The 20063-nt window shown below is 37.9% G+C and overlaps 1 protein-coding gene across 1 annotated transcript in view; it reads left to right on the top strand.

Annotated features, from left to right (window-relative positions):
- Ppargc1a (PPARG coactivator 1 alpha) overlaps window positions 1-7292 on the top strand; it is a 92195-nt gene extending 84903 nt beyond the window's left edge. Inside the window, exons 11-13 of the mRNA XM_051165220.1 lie at window positions 1134-1255; window positions 1601-1752; window positions 6517-7292. Coding sequence (XP_051021177.1) covers window positions 1134-1255; window positions 1601-1752; window positions 6517-6620 — 378 coding nt within the window. The 3' untranslated portion in view covers window positions 6621-7292. The remainder of the gene's footprint in view (window positions 1-1133; window positions 1256-1600; window positions 1753-6516) is intronic.
- Window positions 7293-20063: the final 12771 nt, after the last annotated feature.

Genomic DNA, 20063 nt, shown 5'->3' with positions numbered 1-20063 from the left:
GCTCATATAGTAGCCTGCAAACATGCATCTATTGTATCCTTCTTGCCTTGTAACCTGTAACTTCCTCTTGTAAGGCACTCAGCTGAGCTGCCTTAGTTGGCCTTTCCCCTTAATAGGGGACCCCACTCACAGAATACCAACATCATGTTGGAACATCTAGGAGGACAAAGACCACTCACGCATGAGATAGTGTTAGAAAGTATTAATTGAGGCCTGGAGAGAATGGTTAGGACTAAGAATACGTTTAGCTCTTGAGGAGGATACAGGATTGCTTTGCAACAACTGTATGGTAGCCTACAACCCCTATAACTCCAGTTCCAGGGAATCCAATGTCCTCTTCTGAACTCCATGGGTATCAGGCACAAATGTGGCACACCAACATATATGCAGGCAAAAGAGTCATGCATATAAAAATAAAATAAAATTTTTAATCGATTTTAATATTCATTGAGATTCTCTTTTATACTTACCATAAAGTGGGACAAAGGAAAGATACGGCATCCAATTTCATGAATCCTTCCTTGGGCTGGGGAGAGAGGCAGTGAGCAATGAATAAAGCGGTAATGATTTAATTGTACGTAAACAGAGGGCTACAGAGGAAACACAGATTTCATAAGGCCAGCTAATAGCACTTCACCTAACGTCTCCAATGAGACAGCTGTGGAGCTTAATTTAATTCGAGAGAGTATATGTGAGGGGCTTGGAGTGCAGTTTAGAGCATATATTCCACATTATGGGGAAATACCATGTGCAAAGGCTTTGGGACGGAAAGAACGCGGTGTAGCTAGGGCCCTGTGGAAGGGCAGCATAAAAACTTGAGTGGAGGAAAAGATGAGTTGTAGGAAAAAAAATCCATCCAGACAAGTCCATGTGAAGAAAGACAAGAGTGGGGCAGAAGAAGCAGAAAACAGATCTGTGGAGAAGAAAGTGTGAACCAAGTTCCTAACCTTAAGGCATGGGAAGTCAAACTTGCTTCCTAAGTGGCTTTTCCTTAGATGTGTTGTCTGTTTAGTACTAATGAGACTGCTGTGTGAGTTCCTGCACACAATTATGTGTCCGTGGACGCATCTAGTGCCACATCTTCATTTTATCTCCAGAGCTAGAGAAAGTCTGTCCTTGCTTTTTGCCTTTAGGAAGAACACCGTGTGATTTACGTCGGTAAAATCAGATCTGACACAACGCGGACAGAACTGAGAGACCGCTTTGAGGTTTTTGGTGAAATTGAGGAATGCACAGTAAATCTTCAGGATGATGGGTGAGAATCTTCAAAATTATTTCTTGTTTAGAAGCTGACGTATGTAAAAAATTATGACCCTAATATTACTGGGATGGGAGTTGCCAATGTAAGTGCTTTGACAGATGACAAGTTGAGTTCAGAACCTTATTTATTTTCTTTCATCCCTATTTATTAATCTTTCTAGTTGAGATTTCCTGTCTCAGAATAAGTATTTAGCTGCCTGACAGGACAATCCCACTGATAAATGGATGTGTTGACAGAGACACTGGCACCACTGATGTCTCCCAAAGTAGAAGGGGTGGCAGGTCCTCTGTGCTGACACTGCCTAACTGGCTCTCGATGTCTCTTCCCTGCCCATCGCAGAGACAGCTATGGTTTCATCACCTACCGTTACACCTGTGACGCTTTTGCGGCTCTTGAGAATGGATATACCTTACGCAGGTCAAATGAAACTGACTTTGAGCTGTACTTTTGTGGACGGAAGCAATTTTTCAAGTCTAACTATGCAGACCTAGGTATGTTATAGAACTATTATACATGGAAGGATGGATCCATAGCGTAAAGGTCAAAATGAAAGTGAGCATGCTCCGTGAACCCCTTCGGTTAGGCTGTACTTGCCTCTCCTGAAGGGAATATTTGAATGCAGTTTTTGTTGTTGTTGTTGTTGTGTTTCTGTAGGCTATTTCAGAAGGTAGGAGCTTAAGTCTGAGCTATAAATGACAGATGTTCTTGACGCTGGTATAGATGCTAAACTGTCACCATTTGTGGTGTGTGTGTATGTGTGTGTCTGTGTGTGTGTATGTGTGTGTTACTGTCTTACTTGAGTATAAATGTGTTTTATACATCTGTATCTACATTTATTCAAGTTTTGCACACATCTGTGGTTGTAGATTGTGTTTGCACCCCATGCCCCCACTCAATCCTTTCCTGTAAACTTAAGCACTGTCATTGTTTTGTTAAATAAGGTATGCCAAGGACCTGCTCTTCCTTCCTTATTATGTCACAAGCACTTGGAAATACTCTCATCTATTAATTATACCAGAGAAGAGAAAACTGAAGTTCATTAGCTACATGACCACATATTTTCTTTCTTGAGAATAAAATATAACAACAACAACAACAACAAAAAGACATTTGTGGAGCATTTGCAGATCCTACATGTCACATAGGAATCTCTTCAACCACCTATAATTTGAAAGCAAACTCACAATAAAAGGTATAGGTTGTCACCGTGCCCATTGTACATATGGTTAAAATAAAATCAATATAACTATTTACTTTTTCCTGGTCAAAGGAGGCACTTTAGATGAAAAGTAAAATTCCAATCAGGAGACACTATTGCCAAGTGACTTAAGAATTTCGTCTTAGAGTGTCCCCTTTTCTGTAGGTGAGATCATTTTATGTACGTGCATGTGTGTGCTTATACCTGTACATATAGTTAAAGTCCTACCTATTTTTTAAAGCAATAGTACATATATTAGTTCCCTAATGTGATTCACAGGACTAAAAATAACTCATGTATGCATTTTAATGATTGCCTACTATTTTGCTGAGCAGGTAGTATCATTATCCTGGATAATTCATTGTAACTCTATTTCCATTCAATTTTTATTTTTTGATATTATAAATAATGCTACAATGGACATCTTAATTTTCTTTCTAATTTTAATTTTGTTGCTTTGCATGCCATTTCCTATCTAACATGTGCATTATATGCCTTTTAATTCTTTGAGGAAGGAATGAAGAAAAGTGGCAAATGTACATATCATGATTATTTTAAATTAATGCATAATAAGGATAAAATTAGCATACACATCTATTCCTCAGCATTATTAGCTATCCATTCACGATTGCTCTGGTGAAGTATAAAGACAAAAAATGATTACCAACTACTGGGATTTCTTTTTCCCTTCCAGCACAGTTGTGTCTTCTTGGAGTAATTGATATAGGTGCTATGCATTGTTCAGGGGTAATATGCTATAATTCACTTCACTAGCTAAGTAGATAGAGGGAACCAGGGGAGCGGCAGCTGACTGCTAGAGAGATAGAGGCCTAGGGATGGGAATACAAAACCCAGCCAGTCATTTGTTCAAATGGTGGCTGATAAAAACAGTCAAGACAGATTGAAACCTTGAGTTGATTTGACTTATTTTCTTTAGTGATGAAGGCTAGGGTGTTTCCACTCTCTCACAACATCTAGATCTTAAAACAAGCTACCTAGAGGGGTCTTTAGATCACGATTCATCATGGCAGAGGGAGCACTAGATGCTATTTCCAAATTGAACTGGCACCTCCCTGCAATATTTCTAAGAAGAATGCTCCTTCTCGGCTCGTTATCTCCCTGCCTAGCCAGCAGCCATGGAAACATTGCCATTGCTAGGCTCACTCACTACATGTATATATATATATATATATATATATATATATATATATATATATATATATATATATATATATATATATATATATATTTTTTTTTTTTTTTTTTTTTTTTTAAATCATGCTTGATGCACATTGCAACACCATGAGTATTCAAGCTCCCTAAAGCATATCAAGGCTATCAAGGTACGGTTGTTCCGAATATATTCCTGCGGCAGCCAAAAGATCCCCAGCACCAGAATCTTGTCACCCTGTGCTGGAGACCTGGATCATTGCTGATCTTGGATAAGTGTTTCAGCTCCATTAAGTTCTGATCATTTCTATATAAAATAGCTCATATGATGTGTGTGGGGGCATATTAAATGTCTGTGGGGGAGCTGACATCCCAATGCCTGGTATAATATAAGTAGGTTATAATTAAAAATGTGAGCAATAAGAAATTAGAAATTTTGGATTGCTTTTAAGTGGAAGAATTAATGTTAGAGACTAGCTTTGGAGCTCAGTGAAAATTTAAAGTGTCTTATCTTTGTTTCTGCTAAGAATTTAGATTAAATGTTTCAAGCTATGTGTGATCCCTAAATAAAAGGAACATAATAATGCACTGTTTATGTAAAGAGATTGGAAGCTCATGTTAAAATTAAACAAAACCAACACCATACATATTACTGTTACTGAGGTTGGAAACTGTGCTATCATTTTAGACAGATTCTACCATTTTCCCCTCTTTTATTTGCTTTGCCAAATGAAGTTATCCCAGCACAGACATCCTATTTGTCTACCACAGAAACTGGTTATTGATGACTACAACACCAACAGAGGAAAATATAGTGATTCCAATTACTATTTATTAGCCAGTTTTATAAATGAGAGTGAAAATTTAATATGACTAGATTGGGCTGTAAGGATGAAGCCAAGATTTGATGTCTCTTACCTAGGACTTTCTCTCTATCGGCTCTGTCTACTGTCATACAATCAAAGGACTCTTACTAACAAAATACCTTCAATAAAACATGTTTAACAGGGCTGGAGATACACACCAGCAGTTCCTAATACTTATTGCTCTTTCAAAGGGCCTGGGTCTGACTGCCTACACTCGCATGGTGGCTCACAACTATCTATGACTCCAGTTTAAGGGGATCTAACACCCTCTTCTGGCTTCTACGGGATGAGGCCATATCTGCAGGAGAAACACTCATGCATGTAAAATAAAGTAAAAAATTCTAAGTTTATTTTAAATGTTAAACATGAAATATGAGATTAGAACAGGGTGAATTTGTATTAAGAATACAATAGCTTTAATTAAATATTAGTTATATACAGAAATCATCTTCAGGCATATAAAAATGAAATACTACATTCATCATCACTTCTTTAATTACTAAAGCAGTATATTACAATATCAGATGTTGAATATCTGCTTCCTTGCCATTTATTGGTAAATAATTTCCAGACTGCAATATGAATATTTGTTTTGGGCTATTGTTTTTATAGTATGTGCTTCCTGAGATTAATGCATCTACTGAACAACATTAATTTGAGTACCTGCCCACTGCCAACAGGTTTTCAGGTACTAAGAAAGCAAATGTGGTCTTTTAAAAAAAAATTCTATTAATATCGGATCATTATTTATAACAATTTCTTTTTTAAGCAGTGAGAATGGCTTTTAGTTTATTTCCGTTTTTTTTCCACCACATCTTACTGTGCTCCAACACAGAGTGTGGAGGGCATGGTGGAGTTCCTGCTGTTGTCTCCCACATAGCCTGACTCATCCAACAGACAGGGCCTCTTTTGGATGCCTGTTAAGAGGCACAATGTGTGTATTTAACTGAAGTTCATCCCAGTACAGAAACTCTTAATAAATATTGTCTAACATTATTCTGAATAGTCATCAATAGAAGTATAGAGCATTAAATTTTGGATTACCCTTGGGATAGTCCAACAGTAGGCAATTGAATTCTCTAAATTCCCTCTCTACAAAAGGCAAAATGCCCTTCCTGGTCCCCTAATGCGTTATGTCCTACAGAGTTGCCAAGAGCTACACTCCCAACCTCAGCGAAGTGTGTCTTCATGTTGAGATGTATGTTTCCATATTCTCTAGTCTTGCATTCCTGTTTCTGTACTGAGGCTTAGCTTAGGAAAATGTAAAATTCTTCTAGGCTCAGTAGAATTGTTAAGGGTGTTTCTGAAAGGAACACATTTTATTTCCCTTCAAATAAATACTTTCCAAGAAAGTAATTCATTCACAGGAGGCTTTTGTTATATTTTCAAGCAATTCTTTCTCACTTGTAAGAGCAGCATGAACTATCTACCCTTTTTTGGTGGATATAAATAGAGAATAGTTATATGTGCTTAAAAGAATTTTACTTTACACACGTTACTAAACACAACTATTTAAAAAGAGTTATTTGAAGTAACATGCAGGATTTTCCATAAAATCTGATTTGACCTAGCTGAAAAATTTAAGGCTTTCTAGAATGATCTTTGTCTCTCCTATTCAGCTGAATTTTATGCTCAATAAAGTTAAATTTATTGAATGGGAAAATTATTTCCAGCTTCAACTGTACGTTTGCATCTAAGTTATTGGGGAACTATTGGCAAATCACTTAAATGCCAATAAGAGAAACTAATAAGTCACTAATAAGATATTAAACATTAAAGAAATATTGGTCCACTCTTTCTGTGTACTTTGAGTTTTTAGGTATACAGTGAATCCATAGGTTTTTGTTTTGAAAGTTAGCTAGCTATTCCTTTCTGTGTTTACATGTACACATTGAATAGAATTCAGGCATTGTTTTTAAGTACACTGACTAGCTGCACTGCAGTTGAGCCAGAGATCTTGAACTGTATTAACTTTCAGCTGCAAAGGATGATGCATCTAACCTGGTTTGGGTTTCTTTCAGATTCAAACTCAGATGACTTTGATCCTGCTTCCACCAAGAGCAAGTATGACTCTCTGGATTTTGATAGTTTACTAAAGGAAGCTCAGAGAAGCTTGCGCAGGTAACAAGTTCCCTGACTGAGGATGACAGAGAGATTGGTCAATACCTCACGGGACGGTGCGTCCTTTCCCAAGACTCTTGCAAGTCATACTTAGGAATCTCTCCTACTTTACACTCTCTGTACAAAAATAAAGCAAAACAGCAACAACAACAACAACAACCATACCAGAACAAGAACAGCAACAACAACGGTTTACATGAACACAGCTGCTGAAGAGGCGAGAGATGAAGTGATAGTCCAGTAAGCATATGTTTATTCACGGGTGTCAGCTTTGCTTTCCCTGGAGGCTCTTGGTGACAGTGTGTGTGTGTGTGTGTGTGTGTGTGTGTGTGTGTGTGTGTGTGTGTGTACTCGTATGGGAAGTACACGTGTGTACATGTGATGACTTGGGGGCATCTTACCAGAATGAACAAGGGCAAACCCCTTCAAATGGCAGCATTTCCATGAAGACACACTTAAAACCTACACCTTCAAAATGTTCATAATCTATACAAAAGAAAAATAAATATATATATAAATTCAAAGGAAAGAAAACTCACTAACCGCCCTAAAATGAAACTGCTGATGTCTGCCGTCAGCCTCCGGTACTGTCTTTTCAGAAAGTGCACAGCCAACTTGAAGCAAGCTCTCTCTCTCTCTCTCTCTCTCTCTCTCTCTCTCTCTCTCTCTCTCTCTCTCTCTCCTCTCTCTCTCTCTCTCTCTCTCTCTCTTTCTCTCTCTCTCTCTCTCTGTTTCAATGTAATGATTACATGACAATCCTGAAGACACTACAGGTTCCATAGAACTAATGTCCTCTCCTCTCCTGTCCTCTCCTCTCCTCTCCTCTCCTCTCCTCTCCTCTCTCTCTCTCTGTCCTCTCTTTATCCCTCTCTCCTTTTGCCATGGGATCTGGGTGGGAGAGGATACTTCAATCACCAGATGCTAAACTTTCCTAACATTTTGAAGTTTCTGTAGTTCGTCCTTTGTCCTGACACCTATGTATATGTCCAAAATGTTGATCTTCCACTGCAAATTTTGAAAAGCCTTGTCATTGGTCAAGTGGGGAGTGTGTTTAGCGGTTCCTTCTGAGGAGCAGAGGTGGTGTTCCATGACTTCTGAGGGTTGAGTACAACTCTCTGGATGTGTTCAGATAGTGTAATTGCTACATTCTCTGATGTAGTTAAGTATTTACAGATGTTAAATGGAGTATTTTTATTTTATGTACATACTCTACAACTCTGTTCTTTTTTGTTACAGCTATGCACTGTAAATGCAGCCTTCTTTTCAAAACTGCTAAATTTTTCTTAATCAAGACTATTCAAATGTAATTATGAGGTGAAACAATTATTGTACACTAACATATTTAGAAGCTAAACTTACTGCTTATATATATTTGATTGTAAAAAAAAAACAACAAAACAAAACAAAACAAAAGACAGTGTGTGTGTGTGTGTGTGTGTGTGTCGAGTGCAACTACAACAAAAATGACGCTTCACACACATTCATCCCTTCTTACGTGAGCTTTGATCTAAGCATCTTGTCAACAACAACAACAGAAATCCTAAATCCTAGGCCCCTCAAGGTATTAACCACTTCTGCGATATTTTTCCACATTTTCTTGTTGCTTGTTTTTCTTTGAAGTTTTATACACTGGATTTGTTAGGGGAATGAAATTTTCTCATCTAAAAATTTTTCTAGACGATATCATGATTTTATGTAAAGTCTCTCAATGGGGAACCATTAAGAAATGTTTTTATTTTCTCTATCAACAGTAGTTTTGAAACTAGAGGTCAAAAAAAAATCTTTTTAAAATGCTGTTTTGTTTTAATTTTTGTGATTTTAATTTGATACAAAATGCTGAGGTAATAATTACAGTATGATTTTTACAATAATTAATGTGTGTCTGAAGACTATCTTTGAAGCCAGTATCTCTTTCCCTTGGCAGAGTACGATGATGGTATTTAATCTGTATTTTTTACAGTTATACATCCTGTATAAATACTGATATTTCATTCCTTTGTTTACTAAAGAGACATATTTATCAGTTGCAGATAGCCTATTTATTATAAATTATGAGATGATGAAAATAATAAGGCCAGTGGAGACTTGCTACCCAGGGTGCATGGCGATTGTCAGGTTGGAGTCTAAGTTCTTTCTGTGGGAAACTCAGCTTGTGCAGAAGCAGTGTTCCTTCTCTCGCTAGCATGGCCTCTGATATGACCATGATGTTGTTCTTGGTGACATTGCTTCTGCTAAGTTTAATAATAATAATAAATGTCAGAAAAAAAAAACCTCTCCATTTTGAGCATCAGGATTTCATCTGAGTGTGGAGTCCCTGCCTTGGAAGTCACTAAAGTTTCAAGGGTGTATTTGATTTCCAAATTGAGATGCGTTTACGGTTTGGCTGACATGACTTTTCTGGAAGATGTGATACTACTTAATCGTTCTTTTCCTTTCTCTCACCCAACATGATCTTACAAATGGGTTTCACCCCCAGGCCAATGCAGCTAATTTTGACAGCTGCATATTCATTTATCACCAGCATATTGTGTTCCGAGTGAATCCACTGTCTGTCCTGTTGGATGCTTGCTCAAGTGTTTGGCTTATTATTTCTAAGTAGATAGAAAGCAATAAATAACTATGAAATAAAAGAAATGTGTTCACAGGTTCTGCGTTACAACAGTAACCACATCTTTAATCCGCCTAATTCTTGTTCTGTAGGTTAAATGCAGGTATTTTAACTCTTTGTGAACGCCAAACTAAAGTTTACAGTCTTTCTTTCTGAATTTTGAGTATCTTCTGTTGTAGAATAATAATAAAAAGACTATTAAGAGCAATAAATTATTTTTAAGAAATCAATATTTAGTAAATCCTGTTATGTGTTTAAGGACCAGATGCGTTCTCTATTTTGCCTTTAAATTTTTGTGATCCAACTTTAAATACGTTCTCTCGTTTGCCCTGGATCATGGACATGACTGAAACACGTGGTTTCTTTTCTTATGTATCAAAAGACAACACTACAGATTTCATGTTGAGGATTCATTGATCTCCCTCACCCTCTGGCCTGACAAATCTTGTTACCACGAAGATAGGTTTCCTCCATGGACTTCAAATTGCATCTAAAATTAGTGATGCTTTTGTATCTTATGCAGACACTGTGGGTAGCCCATCAAAATATAAGCTGTAAGCTGTGTTCTTTTCTTTTTCTTTTTCTTTTTTTACTTCTTTTGGGAGAGAATATTTCCAACAAACATGTGCACCCCACCATCATGGGAGACAAATATCAGCATAGATCTATAAGACTTTCAGATGACCATGGGCCACTGCCTTTATGCTGTGGTAAGTACTACATCTACAATTTTGGTACCCGAACTGGTGCTTTAGAAATGTGGGGTTTTTATTAAAAAAAAAAAAAAAAAAAGAAATGTAGCAGAATAATTCTTTTAGTGCAACAAAATCAGTTTTTGTAAAGGACTCTGAGAACAATGGTTGGGCTGTCAACACTCAAAACAGCAAGAGAGGGAACTTGGCACTATTGAGGTAAAGTGTTTGGGTCAGTTGAAAAAAGGAAACCTTTTCATGCCTTTAGATGTGAACTGACAGTAGGTAATGATCATGTGTCCTTTTTTGATGGCTGTACCGAGAACTTCAATCACTGTAGTCTAAGATCTGATCTATAGATGACCTAGAATAGCCATGTAATATAATGTGATGATTCTAAATTTGTACCTATGTGACAGACATTTTCAATAATGTGAAAACTGCTGATTTGATGGAGCTACTTTAAGATTTGTAGGTGAAAGTGTAATACTGTTGGTTGAACTATGCTGAAGAGGGAAAGTGAGCGATTAGCTTGAGCCCTTGCTGGCTCTTTTCCACCTGCCAATTCTACATGTATTGTTGTGGTTTATTCATTGTATGGAAATTCCTGTGATTTTTTTTTAATGTGCAGTACACATCAGCCTCACTGAGCTAATAAAGGGAAACGAATGTTTCAAATCTCCTTCTGCTTTTCTTATTTATCGGAACCAAATTGTTGGCATGTTTCTCAGATCAGTACACATCGCTGCTTACTATTCGATTTCCTCTCAGCTCTCTCCTGTTACCCTGGCTTTTCTGTATTAATGAATGCTCTTTAGCTCCGAGGACATGTGCACTTCCCGGGTTTCACCTAGTCTTTTTTAAAGTGTTAAAGGGAGGTGTGGTGATTGCTATAGTGAAGGTTGAAAGGTGAAAAGTGACACGGGACTTTATCAAATGGCTTGACTCTATTTGTGCATTGTAGCCCTGGAACATATGTACTCTTAAGGATAAGTCATTGCCTAGAAGGTTATCAGGTAGATATTCAGAATGGAAAATGATTCTATTAGAGACAGGTCAGATACTTTTAAATGGTTTGCATCAGGAGAAATGATTTTTGTCCTATGCATGTTACCAGGTTGTGTATGGAATGGGCTGGTAGCTGCAGAGGTGGCTTGCTGTCAGGCTGTCATCTGTCCTGTCTGGTTGCTGGTGGTGGTCTTAATGTCAGAAGCCTCACTAGGCTTTCTGTGTTTCTCTGCATTCATGTATTTGCTTTTCCAAACCAGTATAAATCCAGCACTGAGAGACTTACCACCAACTACACCCTCTCTCTCCCACCCCGCCAGATCTCCTAGGGAAAAGAATGCTTGTGAATATTGAAAGGGATGGAAGGATCAGTAGGGTGCATGAAAATCTGCCAAACAATACATGAAGCACTGTGGCACTACTTCCATTCTATATTAATAACAAAACTCCTTATTTACTTTGTCAACATGTGAGATTTTAAAAAGTCTGTTATGTTAAGTTGTGCAAACACTACATATACTTATAAGTATAGCGCTTATGTTTTTCTGAGACCCGGCCCAGACTCACCTTCTATTCTCGCTCATGTTGTATCTGTCTGGATAGGTGCAGCCGGGATATTAAAATAGTGCAAAAGCTTCTGAAGGGGTTAGCTATTCATGCCAGTAGACCTTTTGAGGAGGGTGAGCAGAGAGATAAAGAGGATTTTAAGCAGTTTTAACTGTTGGCTCGTTACTGGAACATCATGGTGAGAGATAAAGGACTTGGTTCATACCTTTATGATATTAAACCACATCCATCTTTGATGACACTATTGGCAAAAAGCATTGTCAAAACTGAAAGCAAGTGAATACTTGATAGGAACATTTTATTTAGAAGAGTTTGTCTCACTTAAAAAGTCTTCCAAATTAAAACCGTCTAAACTATACACAATGTGACACTGAATTGAAAGTCTCCTCCAACATCACCACTTTTCTCTTATTTGCGGGGTTATTTAGTGAATCACCGTATGCAATTTGTAGCCTTGGTAACACTATTATATTCATTTGACACAAGTGTATGGGATACACAGTTTGAACTCAGAATTAATTATGGAATTTTTTAAAACAAAGCCTACTTTTTGAAGTATTTACTTTCTATTAACCTCATATTGTGCAATTTCTTCTTGGCTCCCTTTCAGTACACTGTACACTATTACAAACCAATCTTTGTGCTTCATCAAACAACAGAGAGTAATAAAGAAGGTCACAACGTAGAGAGAAGTTCCGTGGAGGTTTGCAACATCATGATTTAAATCTCAGAAAGATTTAATCAAAAGCTGAATTAATCCCCGAGGAAAAGATGTTGTATAGATTCCATCGATGGGAACAGAACAACCTATTTTTCCCTACTGGTCTCTAGTAACATGCTGAGGGAAGAAGCAGCTTTTCTGTGAGGAGGGACACAGATTCCTTGGTAGGAGAAGCTAACATTCAGTCCCCTTCAGGTCAGCCACTATCTCTTTCACGGTTGTTGTTTCATCCTACTTATGGGGACACCATCAGTGTTTCTACTGCATAAAATGGAAAGTCCTCTCTTCTCTTGTTCTCAGCTATCCCATGTGACTCTAACTTCACAGCGTCCCCAAAGCTGCACTCCAGTGAAGCGTGTGGAATGTGTGGCTCACATGGGCTGATTTCCAGGTCTCTTCCATGTAATCAGGTGATTACCCCAGGGCAAATTCTCAGCCTTCAAGGACACCAAGAACTTTCAGGAAGGAATGGACATAAAAGTAGAATATTTCCAAGACCAGGCTCCACTAAAAAGCCTAACAGGGCACCCTGACTAAGGGCAAGAGGCTGCCACCCTCCCAGTGCCTTCTCTATGTCCGCAGTTCCATAGTAACACAGCAATGTCCCTGTTAGCTTGACATTCCTTGAATAGAACTGGGAAACTTATGGATGAGTCAAAGTGGAATTAATTAGTTGAAAAGAAGCAACAAAACTTTCAGAGGAGAAAAATCAAATGATCCTATAATATTTTCATGATGATTAAATTAAATGAACATAATTATACATGCACATATGCACAGCAAGGCATTATTATAATCAGGAATCTTAAAATATTGTATTGTTTCAAATTTATGCATATAGCACTTACTGAAGGCAACTAGCTCGTGTGATACTTGAATTTGCATACTGACCATTTTCATATATTTTCATACATTAACTTACAGTAGGAAGAAACTGAATTATTAGTGAAAATCCTAGGGTGCTTGAGAAAAGCTATTGCGCTTTGGCTGGGCTTTGAGCATCAAGGCACTTAGGAACATTATCCCTCACACTCACATACATAGTTCGGATAGCTTTTAACAAGATGACATCTGAGTGAAAGCTGAAATTAAATGGGAAGAAAAGAATGTTAAGTGGTAAAATCCTAAATAGTTTATTAGACTACTTAATTGGGAGAGATTTATTTTTGTGGCTGTTAGGCACTCTATACTCAACTTTCTTTGTAATGATCCTAATTGATGAGAGAAGTATGCGCGATAGTTATGTGGGTACCTTAGAGTACCCTCCAGCAAGCCATCTAAGGAAATTTGCAGGGTTTTCACCTTGATTGACCTGATGACTTGGTCCTCTCTTCATCCATATTACCACTTTCTCACTTCGCTTCCAATGAGGTAGCCTGCTCATTCTTACAGTGGTATCACACAACACTTGAAAGTCTTTCTTAATACTTAGAAAGTAAAACCATTCTTCTGCCTCACTTAACCACTTAGCAGGTTTTCCTTTGATAAGGGTACCTTCTCATTAAATGTTCCATACTGCTTACAGATAGCCACCCTTTGGAACCCTGTCCCTATTCATGGGCAGGACTGTGTGCCCACTATCACAGAATGATGACTAGTTACTCTACAACGCAGAGAGGGGAAGTGAGTAATCTGCACATATATCATGTGAAATGGCTGCCTTTCTTTGGTGTAATTCTGTGACCAAATGCAACATATGGTCAAATTTTCTTCCATGTACTAAGATGGTAAAAGCGTCCTGGTATTAACACTGCATGACTATTCCCAGGGTCAATAATCTGTAATACAACGTAGACTTCCAATTGGAAAATCACTGGAAGGAAAGCATCAAATTCACTCCTCCATATTTGGCTTCAGTGTCTGCAGTTTTGGAGGTGCCTACTCTGTGCTGGTCTTTCCCACTTCAAATAGCAGGTGCGTTGTAGCACATAAAGGGAGACACAAGTGCATGCACCCAATGAATGAAGTAATTCATAGACACATCACAAGAGTTTCTTTGTCGCATTGTGCCAGTGTATCACACCATTGCATAGACTAAGTGGAAAAGTCATCTGAAGGAAAGAGAAGGAGTAAATAGAAGGTTAATCAAACACCTTTGAACATTATGTACAAAGCAGGGTAGACAAATATATCCCACGAATCTGATTTGCCTTTTTTGTCTACCCATTCCTTCAGAGTACATCAACAAAAGAAGAGATAATACAGGTAGGTAGCTGATCTATGAAGGAGAGAATGAACATTGTAAGGTTCTTTCCTGTATGGGCTTGACTGCGTCTTTAGAGCGTCTGACTGAAGTCCTGTTTACTGCCTTGTAGTTAGATTGATGGGAACATAGGTAGGATTTTAGATACAACATTTAAGCATTGATTTTGTGCAGTTATAAAATATAAGGTCCACCCCACATATAACACAAAGGGTAGTCCATATTTCATTTATGCTTCAGGAGGATTCCTTTTTTTTTTCTCCAGAATGATTTATTTTTTTGCCATCTCCGAGGAGCTGTTTGCAACAAGGGATGTTGGCAGGGTTTCAGCATTAGAGGCTAACAGTAACCTCCTCTAAAAGGCATATCTGTTACCATGGGTATGTGCAAATTTGTGGCATTGGGGATATTGAAAGGCATTTTGTCCTCTTTGCTCTGTAAATTTCAGTTAGAAACATGATGAATGTAAGAGACTTCTTTTCCTAGGGCCCATTATAAGATATTCCTGGTTGTTGCTATTTCCCAGAAATTTGACCACACCTAATGGTGTGACTGGACCTGAAACTTTTCCTTAAATACCCTCCTTTCAAACTAAGATACACATTTCACTGAAAGAAGGCACACATAAAAAGCTACCTTCAAGTTGAAACTCCAGCAGATAAGAGGGCTATGAGAACATGAAGATAATGAAAATTACAGCGATGGTATCAGCATTTATTATGGATTTACCATCTCGGCAGTCACTTTGCCTAGCTGATTACAGTGCACTTTCTTAATCAGTCTCTATAACCAAAGCATAAGGGAGAAACATAACCCTTCCCATTTTATAGATGAGGAAATGGAGGTTTGGGACAATTACATTCTAGAACAGGGCAAAGTTGAATTGCCCTAAAAAAAATTAGTTCCCTAACTATCATGCAATGTAAAATGCCTCCAGGAATAATATATTGATGATTAAAAGGGAAAGAAATCTGTCAGAGGCAATTGACTATTTTTAAACATTTGATTTGCGTAGCTTTGTTGTTTCCATCTGGTTGGATCCAAACTCTTCCTAGTTTATATCCTTCCATTCTACACTGATGAAGTGCCAACATGCAGACGATTGCAGCCTATATGAGGAGCAGAAGGCAATAGATGGGAATCCCGCTCTACATCTAGCTACCAATGCAAAGATATGAAAATATAAATTTCCTAAGAGTAGCCATACATTTTCTTACTTGCAATGTTTTCTCAAAAGTATGTTGTTGTACAGCAATGGGAAATGGAAATTATACTCCAATAAACATAACAGAAGTAGAAGACGTAATTTTATCAGAAAGCATCTGATACATGTAATCTCTGAGCCCTCATAGCTGAGGAGCACGGGAAACTACACAGCACTGTCACCTCCCTCTTGAGTTCAAGAATCACTACAGTCGGCCTGCTGGTCCCGTGCCACAAGGGTTACACTGTGTTGAACAACAGCAACCTAAGAGAAGATCAATATGTACAATGTAATTTTAAGTCCATGTGTAGGAAACTCATAATAAAATGAACATTGTAAATCAGAACTATCTGCATGACCCACGCTTATGAAGAATGAGGCCAGATCTGCTCTGTGAGAGGAAGGACCTTGTGCTGTGATGTTATGGCACACAACCTCCAGTAGAGGTGTTACAGTTGCATGAACCAATGTCTATTTGCAATGCTTTTTTTTCAGTTAAAACTTTAAATGGTTTATTAAAAATCGGCGCTAGGTCTGTGTGATAGCCATTATTAATCCAACAACTAAGCCCAGGGGAATTTGGAGGTTTAAGATGCTGTTGTTTTACCGCTGACGAATTAAATAACAAAAATTTCATATGCCACAGCTCTCTGTGATTTTTAAGCAGTTTTAAAAGCTTCTGGACAAAGAGTGGACATACCACCAAGCCGTCTTTTGACCAGATGTTTCCTCATCTGTGATTATGTTGATGAGAGCTGCTCACTGGAGCTGCCTTCCTAAGAGTTCTTTCAGCTATGCAAACTTGTGCATTTTTATATCCTAAATTTACTGTCCAGGAGATGGGTGCTCAGTATATAACACTGCAGATGCCAGGCTGCATCTCAATCAGTCACCAGACTCAGGGAGAAATGGATACTTTAAAATTAAGAAGTCGAGAAGAATAGAAGTTACTAATTGAATTTTAATTTTTGGAAGTCTTTGAACTGTCGTATAAAAATGTGGGGTTTTCATAATGGCTGAAGAAGTTTCATTAATCAACAATAAATGCATACAGTGGTAGGAAGGAACTTTATGAAGCTGCCACTCAAACGGATGATATTCCAACATTTTACCCACCGTACTTATGATTGTTCTTTATTTTTGGTAAATACTTCTTATTTTCTGTATTTGACTGTTTTGCCTACATGTATGTTAAGTACATAACATGCATGTAGTGCCTAAGCATACCAGAGGAGGGTGTCAGGTCCCATGGGACTGGAGTTACAGTTGTTAGTCACCACGTGGGTGCTGGGAACTGAACTCTGATCTTCTCCAAGAACATCAAGTGCTCTTAATTGCTGAGCCATCTGTTCATCCCCAGTGTAGTTCCTAAAACAAGTCACTTTCCTCTTTTGTCTCCTTTCTACCTACTCAGTGGCTTCCATGTATTTTTTCCATTGACTAGTTTTTTTTTTAAATCACATTTCCATGTATCCAAAAACACAATACAGAATTACTTCTTGTCTTTTGAATGTTTGCATACTGCTGCCCTACTTTACATATCCTTTTGCAATTTGCCAGTTGTGCCTTCTAATAATAGTAATACATGTAATCGGGACAATTCTAACTCTAATAATAAAAATGTAATCAGGACAATTGAGCCTTTGATGGAAGACGGAAGGAAACTCTTCTTTCAGGTGTGTGGTGTTGCCATAGAAGCTCGCCTCCGTGTTCCAGTTAATCACTCTTCACTGTGCTCTTGACACTCCTCTTTGTTTTATGTTTATCAATTTGGCTCATGGTTATAAATGTATTTAAGCAATAACTATAAAAGTCTTTGACCCTGTAGCCTGCACCTTTGCCTTGTTGATGGATTGTTATAAAGTTGTTCTGAGGAAAAAGGAAGTCATAAAATCATAGCAGAAAATGCAAAGCAAAACCTGTGTGTGTGTGTGTGTGTGTGTGTGTGTGTGTGTGTGTGTGTGTGTTTTCTTGGTTTTTCTTTAGTCATAGACTTTTTCTAGACTACTCAGAGTACTATTCTCATACCCTAACGTGGCCATGCCCCAGCACCGCAGAAATAATTTCTCATAATAGTGGCCAATTAAACTACTTGCTACTGGACCACATGTTTTCACACTTAAGTGACTTGAACTGTTTCAAACTAAATATGATTTTAAATTGTTTAAGTATTCCAAAGTACATCATGCATGCAGGGAAAAATGGGGGAAGAAGGTTACTGAGTTGTTTTGGAATGAGCAAACAAGGCATACATAGTGACATTTAGATCTATATCTTATAACTATGCACCTTGATTGTGGATTTTTTTTTTTCCTTCATCTCATTTGCTGAACTCCGCTTTGAAACTCCTGAACAGCAGTGTGATTCTCGGGAAGTATAAGTCAGATTGCAATAAAAAAGAGAACTGTGTACATTGCTGTTTTTCTAGAATTTTCCAGAAAATAATCTCTTCACAATTTATTTCATGGGCCAAGTAAGAAGGAGGTGGTTGAAATGAGATTGAGCTTCATAGAGCAAGTGCAGTATTTAATTCTGTGAAGAATGGTATCAAAAGTGGTTTATAGGTGTGTTTGCAGTTGATTTATGTGTCTGTTTGGTAGGCATCACTCCATGATATTCTGGTCCTTCTACATCTGGGACCACTGCGCATTATCAATGACGATCTAAATTTTAGATAGAGGTATCCCTGAAGGGAAATATTTTATTTCCTCTACCCTATTACCTAATACCTACATAGACAGCATTCCATTTACATAGATTTCTATTACTACAGTTTTCTTGGACTTCTACATAGAACAGAGAAAAGGATTGAATAGAAATTGTTTGAAAGACTCTGGTGGGTTGAGAACACCTTAATGAATAATCTTGAGGTAGGAGTAGCAAAAGATCCAAAGGAAGTCTCACATTTCTCCAACATCACTGCTCTGGTCCCAGGAAAATCAGAGAAGATTAAGTGAAATCCCATACTGGTGTATTTTGTAGACTCTACTTGAACACCTAAAGAGGCTTGAAGAATTGGAGCTGACTTTAGAGTGTGGTTGTTGGAGAATATGAAGGTATCCTCAGAGCCATGGGTTATAAGACCCTGTGGTGAGACAGTCCAAATGGCAATAGAATTATTTCAGGCACAGCAGAAGTCACCTTGCATCACAGAATATTAGAACACGAACCGTAAAGTCCTTAGTAAGAACACACTCATGTGGAACATTCTGTGCTATAAGGACTGAAAATAAATATCAAATGGCCCATCAAATGTGGATGGCAAAGAAGCTAATATCAATAGGAGAGTCAGGCAGAGACTGGGATCCAAATAATCATGTGAAAGGCACTAACCGGCATAGAGGAAAAACAAGACACCTTGTCCACCAGTGCCACCATGTAATGGAGAGAGCGTTTGCAGGAAAGTGTTCTATGCAAATGACTTATAAATACTCATTCTATTAAGTAGAGCACAACTGAGCTTCTGACCTATCTCCAGCTGTGGTCCACTTCATATCTTAATAAAGAATTTCTGATCTACCATGTGTCACTTTCCAGTATCTTGTTCTAAGACATAAGAACCAAGAAGTCTTAGTTGGTGGCCACAAAATTCCCATGTCTACCTATGCAACTTCATTTATAGCTTCCAATTATCACTGGGAGTTTTACATTTTGTAACTTGTTTATATTAAATTTGTCCGGAAAGAGTAAGTTATAAGTTATATTGCATTCTAGTATGTTCTTGTTTAGTTCATAATTGGATTAGGACAAAAGTGAGGAAGATGGACACACAAGTCCTTACTACACACACGCACACACACACACACACACACACACACACACACACTGCTGGATTTTAAGTAGGTTTCTTCAACTTTTTCTGAACATGGACTTTAAGTACCTTGCCAATTATGGGAGAGGCAAATATATTCGTCCTTAACTCCAAGGACTACTTTATCAAGTATAGAGGCATTATATAATATTTGACAAATTTAAAGAATTTCTATTATGCCTCAGATATGAATTCCATCATGAAAGTGACAAAAATAAGCTCACAAGCCACCCTGTCCTCAGAAAAGTTGAGGTGCAATGAGTGCCCACCATGACTTGAGAGAGGAACTAGGAAATATTCCACCATGTATAGAAAGGCTTGCCTAATCAAGCAGAGAAGAAAGACAGTGAAGATCATACAGGTACTGAGCTGGTCCATGATATTTAGAATGATGCAAATAGAAGTAATAAAATTTCTTCCTCCAAGGATGCTCTTGAATTTAGGGTTTTGTATCCATCTGCTTATAAACACCACCATTCAGTAAGTTAAGGTGCTGTTTATGCTGCAGTCTCTCCTTTTGTGCCTAGGTTTTAGACCTCATGCGTTTTTTCTAGCATCTTCATCACATCTATCTATCTAGATGTATCATATCTATCTGAGAGTATCATTTCATAATCAGAGTTGTTGGTTTGC

This window comes from Acomys russatus, chromosome 22, assembly GCF_903995435.1.
Source record: "Acomys russatus chromosome 22, mAcoRus1.1, whole genome shotgun sequence".
NCBI lineage: Eukaryota > Metazoa > Chordata > Mammalia > Rodentia > Muridae > Acomys > Acomys russatus.
This window is presented reverse-complemented; position numbering and strand designations above follow the sequence as displayed.